This window comes from Camelina sativa, chromosome 14, assembly GCF_030686135.1.
Source record: "Camelina sativa cultivar CO46 ecotype springtype chromosome 14, ASM3068613v1".
Lineage (NCBI taxonomy): Eukaryota > Viridiplantae > Streptophyta > Magnoliopsida > Brassicales > Brassicaceae > Camelina > Camelina sativa.
In genome coordinates, this window is record NC_141893.1 from 29,543,502 (window position 1) to 29,559,632 (window position 16,131).

At 37.0% G+C, this 16,131-nt stretch overlaps 1 protein-coding gene and 2 pseudogenes across 5 annotated transcripts; 2 read left to right on the plus strand and 1 right to left on the minus strand.

The window, feature by feature from the left end:
• The first annotated feature begins 1,661 nt into the window (after positions 1–1,661).
• On the plus strand, positions 1,662–2,935 carry LOC109128734 (aspartic proteinase CDR1 pseudogene; annotated as a pseudogene).
• A 1,214-nt stretch (positions 2,936–4,149) lies between these two features.
• On the plus strand, positions 4,150–5,341 carry LOC109128790 (F-box protein At4g22280-like; annotated as a pseudogene).
• A 1,119-nt stretch (positions 5,342–6,460) lies between these two features.
• On the minus strand, positions 6,461–15,699 carry LOC104742548 (uncharacterized). 5 transcript variants are annotated; one of them, XM_087484442.1, is made up of 26 exons: positions 15,565–15,699; positions 14,896–15,419; positions 14,699–14,814; positions 14,044–14,064; positions 13,831–13,925; positions 13,516–13,740; positions 13,134–13,221; positions 12,842–12,893; positions 12,095–12,160; positions 10,923–11,074; positions 10,738–10,808; positions 10,276–10,470; positions 10,142–10,180; positions 9,715–9,822; positions 9,283–9,372; positions 9,112–9,187; positions 8,616–8,712; positions 8,464–8,533; positions 8,205–8,381; positions 7,993–8,115; positions 7,683–7,766; positions 7,401–7,585; positions 7,166–7,304; positions 7,013–7,072; positions 6,860–6,931; positions 6,499–6,733 (listed from the first exon to the last, which is right to left on the minus strand). In XM_087484442.1, the coding sequence occupies exons 2-26, from the start codon at positions 15,408–15,410 to the stop codon at positions 6,626–6,628; spliced, it is 3,024 nt and encodes a 1,007-aa protein (XP_087340568.1). In that variant the 5' UTR covers positions 15,411–15,419; positions 15,565–15,699; the 3' UTR covers positions 6,499–6,625. The 5 variants fall into 5 exon arrangements, with proteins under 5 accessions (XP_087340566.1, XP_010461866.2, XP_087340568.1 ...); XM_087484440.1 differs by lacking the exons at positions 14,044–14,064; positions 14,699–14,814; positions 14,896–15,419; positions 15,565–15,699 and having other exon boundaries at positions 6,461–6,517; positions 6,618–6,733; positions 12,087–12,160; XM_010463564.3 differs by lacking the exons at positions 14,044–14,064; positions 14,699–14,814; positions 14,896–15,419; positions 15,565–15,699 and having other exon boundaries at positions 6,461–6,517; positions 6,618–6,733; positions 13,831–13,919.
• Between the last annotated feature and the right edge of the window lie 432 nt (positions 15,700–16,131).

Here is a 16,131-nt window from a genome sequence, read left to right on the forward strand (position 1 = left end):
TTCTCTCAGGACTCTTTACCGAAAAGATAAGTGCACTTTGGTGACATAGGTAGCCAAATCAATTCTATTAAACCTCTCCGCATGTCCCTGAAACCGGAGTGTCACAATTTACCCATATTAACAGATCGCAACGTCCTCATTGCGCACCAAGACCATCACCCCGATGGTGTGAGCCTACTCGACTCAACACTCTTCTGGGTTCGACTCTGATACCACTTGTAACGTCCCAACCACCACCTCTTAACGCGTCCCATGTACACTCTCAGTACATGGGCCCACCTTCCTTAATTAGCCTCACGTCCTCTCAGTAGGCATGTGAGCCCATCCATATCCGACAGCCGGTTTGCTACATCCGGGAGGTTTTAAAGACTTTTTTACCATTCCTACAAATCATCACATGATCTGTCCTTGTGTTTTGTCCACACTCGTACAGTTCCGACAATCACTTCCCGGAAGGTCACCCATCCTGAGACTACTCCCGCTTAAGCACACTTAATTCTGGAGTTCTCTCAGGACTCTTGACCGAAAAGATAAGGGCACTTTTGTGACATAGGTGGCCAAAAATCAATTCTTTGAAACTTCTCCACAAACCGGAGTGTCATAATTCACCCCCACTAATAGATCGCAACCGGGTTTTTCTGTGGTCATAAACATAGTGGTTGCTATATTAGCATTCCCACCAAAGTTGATCATACTAGTTCCTTTACCAGAGAAGCAGTAAGAGATGAAACCTGGGTAATCCCCTCCCATCTGAGTGACGAGCGATAAAGGTCCCCAGTCTAGACAATTAAGGAAGGTGGGCACATGGAATGGGAGTGGACATGGGGCGCGCTAAGAGGTGGCGGTCGGGGCGTTACAATACTGTTATTCAAAAGTCAAAACAGTTGGTGTATTTGTATTTTAATAATTTTTAGGGATTATGGAGGATTTCTTTAGTTAGAAATATTTTAAAAATCCAAATTTCATGGTTTTAGGTCGGATTTGAAATAATTTTACAATAAATCATATCAACTTCTTTGAAATCTTCAAAATCATTTAGTGGGGTGTATTAAATTTGACATTTTAAATGATTTGTGTAAAATTTACAAATCTTATGTTATTCAATCATGGATTTTAAAAAGTTTTCTGAAATTCACGGTTATTGACCTAATGATTTTAAAATCTACTTTAAAATCTTGTTTCAGAAGATTTCTTTAGTTAGACATACATAAATCCAAATCTCATGGTTTAGGTAGGATTTGAAAGAATTTTACAATAAGTCATATTAACTTACCTAAAATCTTTAAAATCTCATGGAAATTCAAATCACTTGGAATATTAAATTAAATACATCCCCTTAAAATCTCATAAAAAATCAAATTAAATCATTAGGGGTGATATGGATTAGAATGTATTTGTTAAAAATCCTACCTAAAACCATAAGATTTGGATTTCTAAAAATCTAACTAAAGAAATCATCTCAAAGATTTTTAACAAAATCAAAAGATTTATGTATTTCTAACAAAATCAAATATTTATGTATTTCTAACGCTCCCCCCCCCCCCACCCCACCCCAAAGTTAAAACGGAAATAACAAAATTGGACATTGCACTGTGTCTCAAAACCCCAAAAACAAAACAAAAACAAAACAATTATTCGATCATATTTCTCTTGCAACTAAGATGATCGCTCTCTTTCTTCAAATCATAATAACATGTTTTATCTTTACCACCACAGCCTCATCACCTCACGGCTTCACCATCGACTTGATCCAGCGTCGCTCCAATGCATCTACTTCTCGAGTCAGCTCTGATACTCAGCTCGGATCACCTTACGCTAACACCGTCTTTGATGAAATCGAGTATCTAATGAAACTACAAATAGGTACTCCTCCTTTCGAGATTGAAGCTGTCTTAGACACAGGAAGCGAACTCGTATGGACACAATGTTTGCCTTGTACTAACTGTTACGACCAATACGCTCCCATATTCGACCCTTCGGAATCCTCAACCTTCAAAGAGAAAAGATGCAACACCCATGACCACTCTTGCCCTTACGATCTTGTCTACGCAGACGGAAGCTATACCAAGGGAACCTTAGCAACCGAGACAGTCACGATCCATTCAACATCAGGGCAACCATTTGTGATGCCTCAAACCATTATTGGTTGTAGCCACAGTAGCTCAGGGATTAAAAGACCGAGTTCTTCGGGCATTGTTGGTCTAGACTGGGGACCTTTATCGCTCGTCACTCAGATGGGAGGGGATTACCCAGGTTTCATCTCTTACTGCTTCTCTGGTAAAGGAACTAGTAAGATCAACTTTGGTGGGAATGCTAATATAGCAGGAGATGGGGTTGTATCAACCACTATGTTTATGACAACAGCAAAACCCGGTTTCTATTACCTAAACCTAGACGCGGTCAGCGTTGGGGACACCCGCATTGAGACATTGGGGACACCGTTTCATGCCTTGGAAGGGAACATGGTGATAGACTCAGGAACCACTTACACGTTTTTGCCTGAGAGCTACTGTAACCTTGTAAGAGAGGCAGTGGAAAAAGTTGTGAAAGCGGATCGAGTAGTTGACACGAGCTGCAATGACTGGTTGTGCTACAATTCGGACACCATAGAGATATTTCCGGTGATCACAATGCATTTTTCTGGCGGTGCGGATCTTGTCTTGGAAAAGTACAATATGTATGTGGAATCGGAGGGAGGAAGACTGTTTTGTTTGGCTATTTTATGTGGTAGTGCGACACAAGAAGCTATCTTTGGGAATAGGGCACAGAATAATTTTTGGGTGAGTTATGATTCTTCTTCACTGCTGGTTTCTTTTAAGCCCACCGATTGTTCTGCGTTGTGGAGTTGAAGAAACAAAGCAAGAGAGTGTCTCTTTACGAATTTTTTATTATTGTTTTTAACGTATCGGCTTGTTATTTATATTGTTCCTTTCAATAAGCGCAATGAACATGGAAATGTTTAATTGAATAATATGTTATATAACATGCGAAGGTGTGTTGCTTAGAGAATCTAAAATGTTGTATCGACAAATGATAATGTTATGTTTAGAATAGCAGAAAGAGATCTACATATAAAAGGAAACGTAAAACAACAATGAACAAGAAAGAGAGATACAGTTGGATACACTTTATCATTTGTATCCAACTGTATCAAAAAAAAAAAGAAAAAAAAAAGAGAGATACACTTTAACAAAAAAGAAAAAGAAAGAAAGATACAGTTGGATCAGACAAAAGAAAAAGAAGTTAGAAGAAGAATTATTATCAGTCAACTGTTCGGTTCGAGAACCGATAAGGGATAACCGATAATGCTTGTATAATCGTATTTGTTGCCATCGGTTCGAGTAGGTCTGCTGGTTATTTCAGTTCAAGATTTTCCGACCGACTCGAAAAGATCGGCAACAAATACAATTACGCTATCTATACAGGCCTTGAATGTTTAGTTTTTGTAATAGTTTTTGGTTTTTGTTTTTGAGAATTTTTTTTTTATCCATGCAAGATTTTGTAAAAATGGTTAAGTAAAATAGGTGAGTGTTTCACTTTTCCTATATATATAAAAAAATTAAGTAACATTTTCTCTATTTTTCATTTATTATTGTTTTTATTTTTATAAAATCTAAAAACCAAAAACTGATATCTAAAATCCAAAAACCAAAAACTATAATAAAAAAACTATTAAAAACTAACAACCATTCACAGCCACAATTATAGACAACTAACAACCATTCACAGCCACAATTATAGACGATTTCCAAATGATAAAGTTACGTTTGTAATCTTAATTAACCTCAAAAGAACAAAGAAATCGATTATAAAAAAAAAAGTTAAAATCTCACCTTGGACACCTTTTTAGAACCTAGGAGCATATACACTTTTCTAGGAAGTGTGAATCGTTTCCTCTACCTTAGCGTTTGACGCAAGTAACTTACATTTACTCTTCAATACTTCCTGTTTTATGGTTTTTTTTTTGTGGTTTAGGTTTCCGAATAGAGTTTATATCTCTTAAGTTAGCTAGAGACAAACATTAAGTATCTCACTGTTTGATTTGCAGTGGTGGTTATCTACATTGGTGGTTGATGCTTGTGATCTAGTCGCTGAAAGCTCTACATTAAAGGTTTATAAGGATTTTGGGTTTAGGGTTTCGTAAAAAAAATGGATAGGATCAACGGTCTATCAGATGACATTATATGCCACATACTATCTTTCCTTCGGATCAAAGAGTCTGCTCTAACGTCTATCCTCTCAAAGCGATGGCGTAATCTGTTTGCCTTCACACCGAATCTTCACTTTGATGATCGTGAAGTTGGTAGTGGACAAAGTTTCATTGATCTTATGGACAGATTATTGGTAGTGTCTGGAAACTTTCCCTTAAGGAAAATCTCAATAAAATGTCGTAAGAGTATTATTAACTTGGAAGTCTCGGATCATGTCACCCGATGGATGAAACGGGCGCTTGACCGTGATGTCTTAGATATTAATATAGACATAATCACTTCTGGAGAAGTGATTTTAGTGCCTCTTGAGATCTTCACTAGCAAGACAATGGTTGAGCTGAAACTAGGAAAATTATTTTATGCAATGAGTCCTGAGGTTGTTTATCTTCCATCACTTAAGACTCTCTATCTTGATACTGTTTATTTTCATAGTAATTTTTCTTTGGAAGAGCTTCTTACTGCTTGCCCTGTGCTTGAGGAGTTAACCATTTGTGATGGGAGCTGGCAGAACGGTGAATGGTGTCGCACCATGTCTTCTTTAACCCTTAAGAAACTTACTATTAAGAGTATAGGTTTAATAATTCGGTCATGAGGTTCGATACTCCGAGTCTTGCCTACTTAGAATACACTGGTGTAGTTCCAAGAGAGTATCCGATTGTAAATCTTGAATCCCTGGTCGAAGCTAAGCTTGATCTTTATTGTCCTCGTTTTGATATCAGCAATCCAACAAATCTGATTAAGGGGTTAAGAAATGTTGAGGTCTTGGAGATATCATCTATTCGTACTTCAGAGGTAAAGAATTATCTTCTTTTTTTTCTTTCCATGTACACACACATTATTGCAAAATCCTTATCTTTGAACCTAGAATCTAAATCTTGTGACCTATGAAAACGTTTCTTGAGGTTTTTGGATCCGAAGAATGCAATTGTTTGATGACTATTGACTAGTTGATTTTTTTTATTTTTATTTTGTTTGATCAGATGTTCTATCATTTCCGTGAAGCAATCCCAGTGTTCAGCAACCTGATTCGTTTAACTATTACAACTCGTTTTTATAGCTACCATTGGAAATATTTTACAATACTTGTAAAAAAATCTCCAAATCTACATACTCTCATCATCAAGGTATAACCGAGAGACCCCGAATGTTTTATTGGACAAACTCAAATCTCTAATCTTTCTCCTTGTTTCAGGGTCCATTGCCCGTTTTTAAATTCGAAGGAGAATACGGATCATGTCCTGTTAAAGTATTGAAGATAACTGAGTACGTAGGAACAATTTCGGAGCTAGAGAAAATGAAACATTTCCTAGAGAAACTGTCAAGCCTTGAGCTCGTCAAAGTCTGTGCTTGTGCAATAAAAGACAAGGAAAAGGATCGAATCACCAAAGATCTATTTACAACTAATTCATCTTAACTGAACAACTTGAATCGAAAGACATATATATATCCGTGTACATTTTTGAAAATGTACTTATACCCAAATTGACTTTGATGGATAGGAGGAAAATTTTCAACTTCTGTCAGGCCAAAATTGCAATGTGCTATAGGAAAAGAAAATTTTGTGTTGTTTCTAATTCTGTGAACAAACAATTTTGTAGCCATACTCTTAGTTACCAGGTGACAGATGATGGTAAATGGATTAGAATATGCTAATGAACCAATCACCATTTGAAAGAAAACTTTTTTATCATATCATTCCCCACAAAGGAGAATGGAGGTGGTATGGTTCTATCCATAGAGGAGGAAGATGATGAATTAGATCTCTGGACAAGGAAGAAAGGCGATGAAATAGGTCTCTCCACACTAAGGAGAAAATGATTTTTGTCGATTGAGAATAATGTAAACGACATCAAAGATACTGGGCTGCAACTAAATATTTATGATGGACTTGCGAGACCCATGAAAAACAGTACAAAGATCAAGCCCATTTCGAAAAGGTGTTGGGTGGCGATACTGAAAAATTTGATGGCGACTTTGAAACATTCGGCCCCAAAAGGTGGGGAATATGGGAGGTTTGAACTGTATCCAACAATAGTACGAGAGAGAAATAAGCTTCAGGATTCTAGAGAAGGAGCAGCATGTGATGGGTCTCATCAGTGACGAAGCAAACCGGTGGAAGGTGGGAAGGTTTCTCACCGGTGACGAAGCAAACTGATGGAAGGTGGAAAGTGTTCTCATAACAAACCGGTGGAAGGTGGGAATGGTTCTCGCTAGAACAACAAGCCGACGGATTGGTGCTACATGAGCAAAGTTTCTAACCACTGGAATCAGATTCATCATGTTGTAGTGGTCGGGAAAGTTGGAAACTATTAGAAAAATAATAAGAGAAGTAAAATTATTGTAAAAAAACAGATGGTTACAATATGATAAAGACAGATGGAAACACTCTGATCTACCAAAACTAACATTTTTCTTCAAAAACCAAACGGAGACTTAGTCCTGCTCCCTCCTTCACCATACTGTGAGTTCCATTTTCTCAGCTCGTTCATTGTCGTCGCGTCGTAGGCCACAGATGGGCTCACCTGCAAAATCACATCACCCATACAAATGATAACAATCATATCTTTGTGGTTTATATCAATCACCGATAATGCAAAAGGCAAAAACGCAAAATCTCCAAGTATTTATATTTTTTACTACTAAATTACCTTAGCTTTAGACTGAACGAAGTCATCCAAACAGAGCGACCGTAGACCAGGAGACTCTTCCGCTCTCGCACCCTAAAGATTCAAACGAGGAAAAGAATCAAGCAAAACAGCTACGAAAGTAAGCAGTCTATATTTTTAATGCAGATTCTGGACCTTTTGTTCTTCTTGTAACAGTTCTTGAACAGGCCTGTACGCAGCAGCAATGCATAGATTCTGCAATAATACCCACAAAAAGAAATGAATAAGAATAAAGAAAGAACTTACAAGTGCCGTCGCAAGCTGGGAATTAAAAAAACGGATACCAACCTTCAGATCACTACCAGAGTAACCTTCAGTTTCCTTTGCAAGTTTGTCGAACTGGAAACCAGATTCAAGATTCTCTGGAGTTAGAAATATTTTCAGTATCTTTGACCTGTTTTCGGCATCTGGTAAGTCGACATATATCCTACAATCCTCATAGGAAATAAAAAGCTTTCAATTAGACGAGAAAGTACAAACTACAATCTTCACAAATGGAAATGCAAGTCAAATCAGATGTTACCGTCTTGGTAGACGACGAATCACAGCATCATCAAGATCAAAGGGACGGTTGGTGGCACCGAGAATGAGGATTCTTTCGCTGTCTTTTGACCTGAGCCCGTCCCAAGCTGCCATGAACTCATTTCTCATTCTTCTGGTAGCTTCGTGCTCGGATGAGCCACCACGAGCACCTAAAAGACTGTCGATCTATCAAACAAACAAAAATCCTGGTCAGTCACATATTTACTCATCATCAATCCCGGACATAATAAAGAAAATGTATCCTAGTTACAAAAATTCTCACCTCATCAACAAAAATAATTACAGGTGCTAGCTTGGTGGCAAAGGAAAAGAGAGCCTTAGTGAGCTTCTCTGCATCTCCGAACCACTATACCGAACAAGGAACAGAGTCAGATCCGAGTATAAGTTACCACGCAGAGAAAAATCGGGGTATCATAAATCATTTATGGCATTCTAATTACTACATTTCCCTAAAAGACAAGTGTATCAAGACAGGCCCTAGGGATGATGCATAATCGTTAAGGTTGATTATTAAATGTAACATGCATACAAATAGACAAAAAAACACTGTTATACGACATAAGTCCATTTACCTTTGATGTAAGTGTTGAGCCCGTTATGCTAATGAAGTTTGCTCCAGCTTCTGTTGCAAGTGCCTTGGCGAGGAGCGTCTTACCCGTTCCAGGAGGACCGAAAAGCAGTATTCCTTTACAGGGCTGAAAAAGGTCGTGTCATCAGGAATATCAGCCAAGATGAACAGAAGTACCTGACCTAGAAAAAATTTGTCCCAAACAAAATGCAATACCCGCAAGAGATTTCCACGGGAGAAAAGCTCTGGCCTTCTCATGGGGAGAATAACCAGCTCATTTAATGCTTTTTTCACGTCTTCGAGCGCCCCAACATCTTCAAATTTGACGCCTATTTCTCCAGGAGCAACCACAGCCGAGACAAAATTTCTTTCATACTCATCCTTAGCAAGATTCTGCAATACATTGTCTTTTAACATCATTGTTACTCAAAAGTACTCAAAATCCATATACCATAATCCAAGGTAGGAAAGTAACCTTCAAGTTTTGTGAGGGCTTCAGGGAATTATCTTCTAATTTTCTTAACCTCCCAATTGATATTTCAAGGCTTGAAAAAAACGGATAAAACGTAATAAGTTAAAAATAAATAAAATTACAGATCCACAAGATATAGCCACTGTCATATGTACCTTTCACGAGGCAGAGATAAGCGACCTCCTTTTACCAATGGGTCAGGACAAGAAGCTAAATAGTGATTTTTGGCCCAGCCAAGAACTTTTTCTGCTTCTGCAAAAACAAAGCCACAAGTTTCTGAGGTCTCTTCTTCATCATATAGATATTTTAATTCTAGAAAAAAAGGGCAAAAGTCAAATGTTGCAACAGCGGAAAAAAAGCAGCAGATATCAAACGTCAAGCACAAGAACTGTTTCCAATCTCAACTAAATCTAATTAGAAGATTAAATAAAAGGGAGAATAGAGGATCTAAGGGTGTGCTCATAGGTAGCTCCTATTCTCAAATGTTTCGCATTAGTATCCAACAGCCCGATTCTAGCCTTCAGGCATAAGAAGAACTGCCACTGTACATGATAGAGAGGATTCACCAGTACAGACAAAGAAGTGCTTGAATTCTCTATTAGCAAATATTACTACAAAACAAACCAAGTATTTTCATCCTGAGTTACGCACTTTGCTTTGTCAATATCACCCCATCGGTGTTCACTTGATATAAGTCTGTGCATAATAACTCATGTTCTTCAAGTGCCTGGGAAAGAGTACATTAAGGGATAAAACTATTAGTAAGAATATCGCACATTCAACTATGTGTTCCCATTGGCATTTTATTTTAGATCCACGTACCTTTAGTAACTCATTTATATTGCTCCGCGATATCACAATTCTCCTATCTTCTCCTAGTTGTTTGTTGAATAGTCTGAGGGTATCTTCCTCCTACACCAACATTTTACAGGAAGGAATCAAGTTGATATATGCCCCTTACCCTTAACATGTATACTTGAACAAACAGCTAGTGGAACTATGGAAGTAGCTTATCCTCTGTAAAATAGGATAGCACGTGGCAAAGGAACTTTGCAAAAGCACACATGGGTCACAGACTCACAGATGAATTTGTACCTTCTAAAGAGACTTTGAGAAAGAGATATTGTCAAAGCGACATAGTCAGACTAGTCTATGCTATCTCGCCTAGGTAGAACAACATATCTACGCCTCCTCGTTCATTATTTAAAGTTCACTGTTAATTTACTAAAAAATTTCCTAAGACATCAGGCAAACCTTTGGAGGATGTAGGTGCATAACATTAGTGAAAAGCTTATATATCTCATTCTCCTCTGATTTTTTCCTTCTTGTTAATCCCTCTGTTAGGCACTTCAAGGGAAGAGGCTGCAACAAACAAAGGCAACAAGAAATTTTTTATTGAGTTAATAATATCAAGACGAGCATGACAGCGCAAGGGATGTCATTTTAAAATGCAGACCCACAAACAAAAAAGTCATATGAAGGAGAATGACATTGTGAATCCACATTTACAGTCTTAAACATGTTGCAAATATATAAGTAAAATGTTGTAAAACTTAGAAGTTCCCATTAGACTTTTGTTAATCAAGGGACAACAGAGGGATAAAAAAGAATCTCCGCTATTCATGCAAAAAATGCACCATGAATAAATATCAATAAAAGGCTATTTTAATGTTTAACTTACCAGCTTAGCAAGTCGGCTAAAGTTTGGGTGTACCATCGTCTGTTATCAGTAAAAAGTAACTTGTTCAATCACTAAAAGGAAACAAAGGCTGAACAAAAACCAATGACAAGGGAGTGAGTTATAAAGAGGCTTACAAGTTTCTCTCTTTCTTTTGAGCCTGTTTCTATCTTGTTCTGCCCACATATCATAACAATCGGACCTGATAGTTTATTAAACATTTCCTGAACTTTGTCTACAAATTCTTTTCGTCTCGTTTTAGGCACAGCTCTAGACAACCACTGCGAAGTGTCTGGAAAATAGACTATTAGTGGTTGAATGGATTGCAAAACCTACAATGACAGGAAAATAATGGAATAACTGTAGACGACAATCCAGAATATACTTTTCATAAATAAAAATACATAAAGGCATCCACAGTATAGGAATAAAAGAACCTTCATGATCTTTAAAGTTTTGAATGTTTATGCTGCTAGAATTTGGTCACAGTTTTCAGCACACCAATTGAACTCAAAAGACCCCTTGATAACTGAATTTAGCACAGGGAGTAAAGCCAACAAAAACAGCCAATTTAATAGGTCCCAACTTCCAAAATATACCTCATTTAAAGCATCCATAGCAATGTAGCCATCTACTGCCTGCATATCCAAATCGTACTTGAGGTCCTTCACTGCGTAATAAAATAATTTCTGCTTAGCTACGTTTAAATCAAGCCTCTTTATATATAGCAAGTAATTCTCTAGATTCACAAATAAACGATCTGAATATTAAGAAGCAATTATACCATCAACCCAGTGGATAGGTAACATCTGGGGCTGCTCTGCTGGCTTTTTCTCACTTCCCTCTGTAGTTTTATCATCACCACAATCAAATATGACAGCAACACGGCTCCCACTCACCACATGCACCTCTCCACGCTGTCCACTAGATAATGGCCTGAAAGTTTATACAATCTGGTTAAAAATCTCAATTCTGAGTTCGATAAATGTTGCAAAAGGAGTGAGTGCACAGAATAAAATTCCCCACTTTCAGGCAAGTCAAATTACAAAAATCGTAGATGGCATACTGTCATTAGAAATACCAATATCATGAAAGAAGGGAATGTGATGATGATATTCAACACCAAACAAGATTCAGTTTATCAATTAACAAAATGATAATGTTGATTGGGAAAATTGTGAATGGTGTTGTACATCTAGAAAGAAACATTTCTAGAAAAAAAATCTGATACTGAGAGGAACTAACGAATACATCAGAAGGCAACAGTTGTAACAGAAGTTTGCCTCACATCACATCCAGTGCTATGCCTGAACTATTCAAACCCAAATCCCCGATGAATTGAAAAGGCAGATCCAACTTATCAACTGTTAGCTGATGAGAAAATTACTATCAACACCACTAGGCAGACCAAGAGCCATAGACTCAAATAATATCACACCACAGTAACGTAGATGATATTTAATTGCCTGAATTTAAGATGATATTTCAAAATCTCTCATTTTATTCCCATACTTTTTTCATAGTGCAAAAGGTTCTACTACCAGTTGTCAACCCTTCACAAGCTTACACAACTGGACAGGTAAAATAACAAAGCATGTAGTCACATTAAAACAGAAGCAATCAACAAACGAAAAGATACAAATTCTGAGGAAAGCTAGAGTGCTAGACTATGGGATAAGAAGGATAAACTTTAAAAGATAGACTAATTTCGTAACTAAATTATTAACTACATCTCTGATAAGCGGTCAGAAATATAAGAAATTCAAGACTTGAACTCAAATAAGAAAAAGAAGGCAATTCCTGCACCCAGTTCCCCCTATGGACAGCGAATGGTGTTTCCGACCCCTTGAAGTAGAAGCAATATGAAAAAGGAAAAAACCTTGGAAAAGAAAGATAATACCTAAAATCCGACAAGACATTTATCAAATTTTCACGCTAGATGACTTACCAACCCACCTGCCAGGAATAACGGTAAAAGCACTTTTTTGACCATCAGATGTAGAAATCCTCCCCAATACGACCCTGCGATCAATTTACAAGCCAACAAAAGATAAGGATGAAATCATAACTCTAGGTTCTGGAAAATTTCTCAACTCCTAGATATTGCAGTATGAAGCCTTTGATGCCTTATTCCAAATATTTAGGTCTATCCTGGACTTGTTTCTAGAATAAAAAGGGTTCATAACCAATTGTAGACACTCAATGCGTATTTTAGACAACTAAAATAGATCAATAAAAGTATATATTATATCCATGCACATGGAGAAAATAATATCAATATAGGAAACGGCGATGCCACCATTAACTGAGAATGAAAATGGAACGCCAATTTTGCTCAGTCCTAGGGGTGAATGAACATATGAAAGAAGAACAACAAACCTAACCTATGGCTGAAGGGATTTACTAGATCACCAGAGAAACAAATTTTTATGATAAAACATGCTACATTGGGACGTGAGCGCTAACACAAACCATGCTACGAAAGGGATCACATGAAAATGAAGACATCAAACATCGTTTCTCCAACATTATGCAAAAGTTAAACATCTATTTTTCTGCCATATATATGCCAATTTCCCAACATGTGTTAGATATCTTGCAAAGAACCCCATTCCAGTAGAGCTATATCCAGGCAAACATTTAAAATATTTTAGCACAAATAAAGGGAAAACAGATCCACACAGAAGTAAATCAGTAAATTACCTATGCTTTGCTTCGTCCTTCTTAGGAGACCCAACATACTTTACTTGGTCTCCTGCAAATACGTGGAAAGATTAAAAATTTGGAATGAAAAGGAAAAGGGAAAAAGTTAAAGGCTAGTAATGAAATACAACAGAAAGAAAAATATAACTAGATACAAAGCTATTCAAACATGCCGTGCCCATTGAGAAAATGGGATATATTATAAAGAACATCTCGATACAATACTATCCAACCAGCTAAACAGACATCATTTGATGCAAATAGCAAGGTGAACATGGTAAGAGTTGGCTACCTTTTTTAAGAGGCCGCTTGGCTTTATCATAATGATCAACTGCAGCTTCTGACACCTCACTAGAGCCATATAGTTGTTCTGACATTCTCTGCCACAATGTAGAGCAGATAAGGACATGTACAGCATTTCCAAATTCTATTGATTAGAAACAAAAGAATGATGTAGCAGTCATCATGTAGATCAATGAAACAGCAACCAAAAGGCATGCATAGGGACTCCTTTTCGAAGCATGTGTAGTTTACCGATAAAAAGTCCATTGAAAATAAATAGTATAAGAAAATGGAAAAATTATATGACAAGGTAACAAAAAAATCACATTGTCCATAGGAAAGGGAATGCAATTATCATGGTAGATCTATAAAGCCACATAAGAAGATCATACCTTCTCGATATCCTCTATGTCAGCTCCAAGTTTCTTGAGGACTTCCTTAGAAATCTCCAAATATCTTTCTTCATCGTCAGTTCCTTCTACCTTCGCTTCATTGCTACTCGTCTCATCATTGTTTGCATCGGTTTCTTCCTCAGCTTCTGACTCTGAAGTGCACTGATCTGATTCTGCAATGTCATCATCTGATTCAGACTCTTCATTGTAGTCATCAGCAGAATCCTGATCAGAATCGACAAATATAACTCTCACAATCATGAAACAGAAAGAAGGAAGGATCATGTTCATAGCAAATAGACATCAGAATCTCACGTAAGGTGCAAGAACGCTGCTGTCAAGAACCAATAGGGGAACTTGTGTATCTCGGGCAAGTGCTCGTACCAACCTCTCTCGGTAGAGCTCAGTGCCTGTATAATCAGATAGTTATTGGAACTTATTTCCTCACCACTTAAAATAGCTTTGATATATAAAAGAACAAGGAAATTAAACACTGCAATATAATGCACTCTCTAGTAAAAAACAAACCTGGAACACTCTGGAGTAGGCCTGGGCATTCGGTTAACCATTCGGTTTCGGTTCGGTTGTATTCGGTTTCGGTTATTTTGGATATAGTAATATAGTAACCATTTGGATATTTTTGAAATTTCGGTTCGGTTCGGTTCGGTTTCTTTCGGTTCGGTTTCGGTTTGGTTATTTAAATAAATAACCATAACTAACATAAATTATATTAACATTAACCAAATAAACCAAATATAACCAAAACTAACCGAATATAACCAAAATTAACCAAATATACAATAACAAAAATACAAAAAAGGGAAAAATATGGATTCAATTTTACAAAATAGTATTTAACTTTGTAAATTCAAAATAATAACATTTACATATATTGATTATTTAAAATATTTAATTGTTTTGAATCTAGAAATAATTTATATTTTAAGTTTATTTTATAGTTTTGCATAATATTAAGTATATAATATTTGATATCTTCTAGGTTTTCGGATATTTCGGTTAACCATTTAATTGTCGGTTCGGTTCGGTTCGGTTTCAGTTAGTTTGGATATAGATTTTTACTAACCATTCGGGTATTTGAAGAATTTCGGTTCGGTTCGGTTTGGTTTTTTTCGGTTCGGTTTCGGTCGGTTATTTGGTTATCGGTTATTTTGCCCAGCCCTACTCTGGAGCAATATTCTCCCACTTGAAGAACCTAAACGAGCACCATACCTGGACGCCATATGTTTTTGTTTAATATGTGAGCTCACACATTCCACCAGAGTATCTTTTGTGTGTTCACTGGATGAAAACAGAACATATTAGCAAAAAGGAAAGTGACACGATAAATCCCACAAGGAAAAGACAGTCTTTGGTTATTACTGAACGTAGTAAGGGAAAGACTCCCAAGAGAGCTGTATAGTATCCCAAGGTTGAATCCTCCGCAAGAAGTCATTCTTCAATCTTTCTCGTTTATTAAGGAAAGGTGACTCCTTTTTGCTTTCACTAGCAAGCTTCTCATTGTTGAGCCATTCAATTTGGTCTTGTTCTCCAAGCTGAGCGTGAGAATCAAAAGGCTCAGCACCAAACACATTTTTCTCATTCCCTGTCTTTTCTTTACTCGAAGGGAAACGGCTATCCTCACTAGCATTCCTTCCATCACCTTCAGAACAAAACCGACGCAGTTGGCTGTTCCAAGAATAGTCTCTAGAGGCAACAATGGCACCAGGAGAATGAGAATAATAGTTTATTTCCAGATGATTTGAAAGTATAGTTGTGGTGGATCTATAAGATTGGGAACCGGTGTGGTGGTCACGAATCACTGGCCTCGCTGAGCATTTGTCTTGCTGCAATACAAAACCCCATCTCTGCTTTCTCCTTATTATTCTTGTATACATCGCAAGTTACTTTCCTCAGTTCCAAGATCGTTGCCAAAAAAAAAAACACCTTCATTTAAAATCAATGCAGAAAGAGGAAAAGAATACACGGCGGCATAGTGAATCCAGAAAAAGAAAAACCTAATTCAAGGTAGGTCTTGTAGTGTTTCGTTACCTTAGCTTGAGCTTCAACACAGAGATCGAACAAAATTGGTTTTTGCTAATTCCATCTCAGAGTTGGAGGAAGAAGAACATGAGAGAGATCTTCGTAGGTTTCGAACTCTGGGCTTTGGTTTCGTGACGTGGCGTTGTTTACACTTTCAAATGGGCCCATTTAAAATGTGAACCATTTTTATTTGTTATCACCCTACAACAGCGATTAGGAAAAAAAGAATTTTACTACATTTCAATTACAGTTAGTTTACCTTCCTGGCAGTCTGTTACATTTCAAAAATCGTTACTCCAAAAATTCCAAAACCCAAAGATTATCAACGAGTGAGATAATCAAAATCAATAGAAATTTTATCTCTACAAGCGACTAGAATTAAGTGTGTATTTCAAGTTGGAAGCTCTACTACTCACTCTCTTAAATTAACCTTTGGGTGCATCATGCTTATGAACTGAGACGAGTTTTATTTCCTATTTACATTATCTCCTCACTTTACCACAACAATATTAATACCAAGTTCAAATTTGTTGTCTTTAATAATTTTTTTTTGTTTCTTTTCTTAATAATACGAAC

Excerpts from the sequence above, each read along its gene's own strand:
- LOC104742548 (XM_087484442.1), bottom strand. The coding sequence starts at position 15,410 with ATGTATACAAGAATAATAAGGAGAAAGCAGAGATGGGGTTTTGTATTG. Across the intron at positions 12,161-12,841 it reads AAGGACGAAGCAAAGCATAG|GGTCGTATTGGGGAGGATTT; the intron begins GTAATTTACTGA and ends AATTGATCGCAG. Across the intron at positions 8,534-8,615 it reads TTATCTCTGCCTCGTGAAAG|CCTTGAAATATCAATTGGGA; the intron begins GTACATATGACA and ends GTTTTTTTCAAG.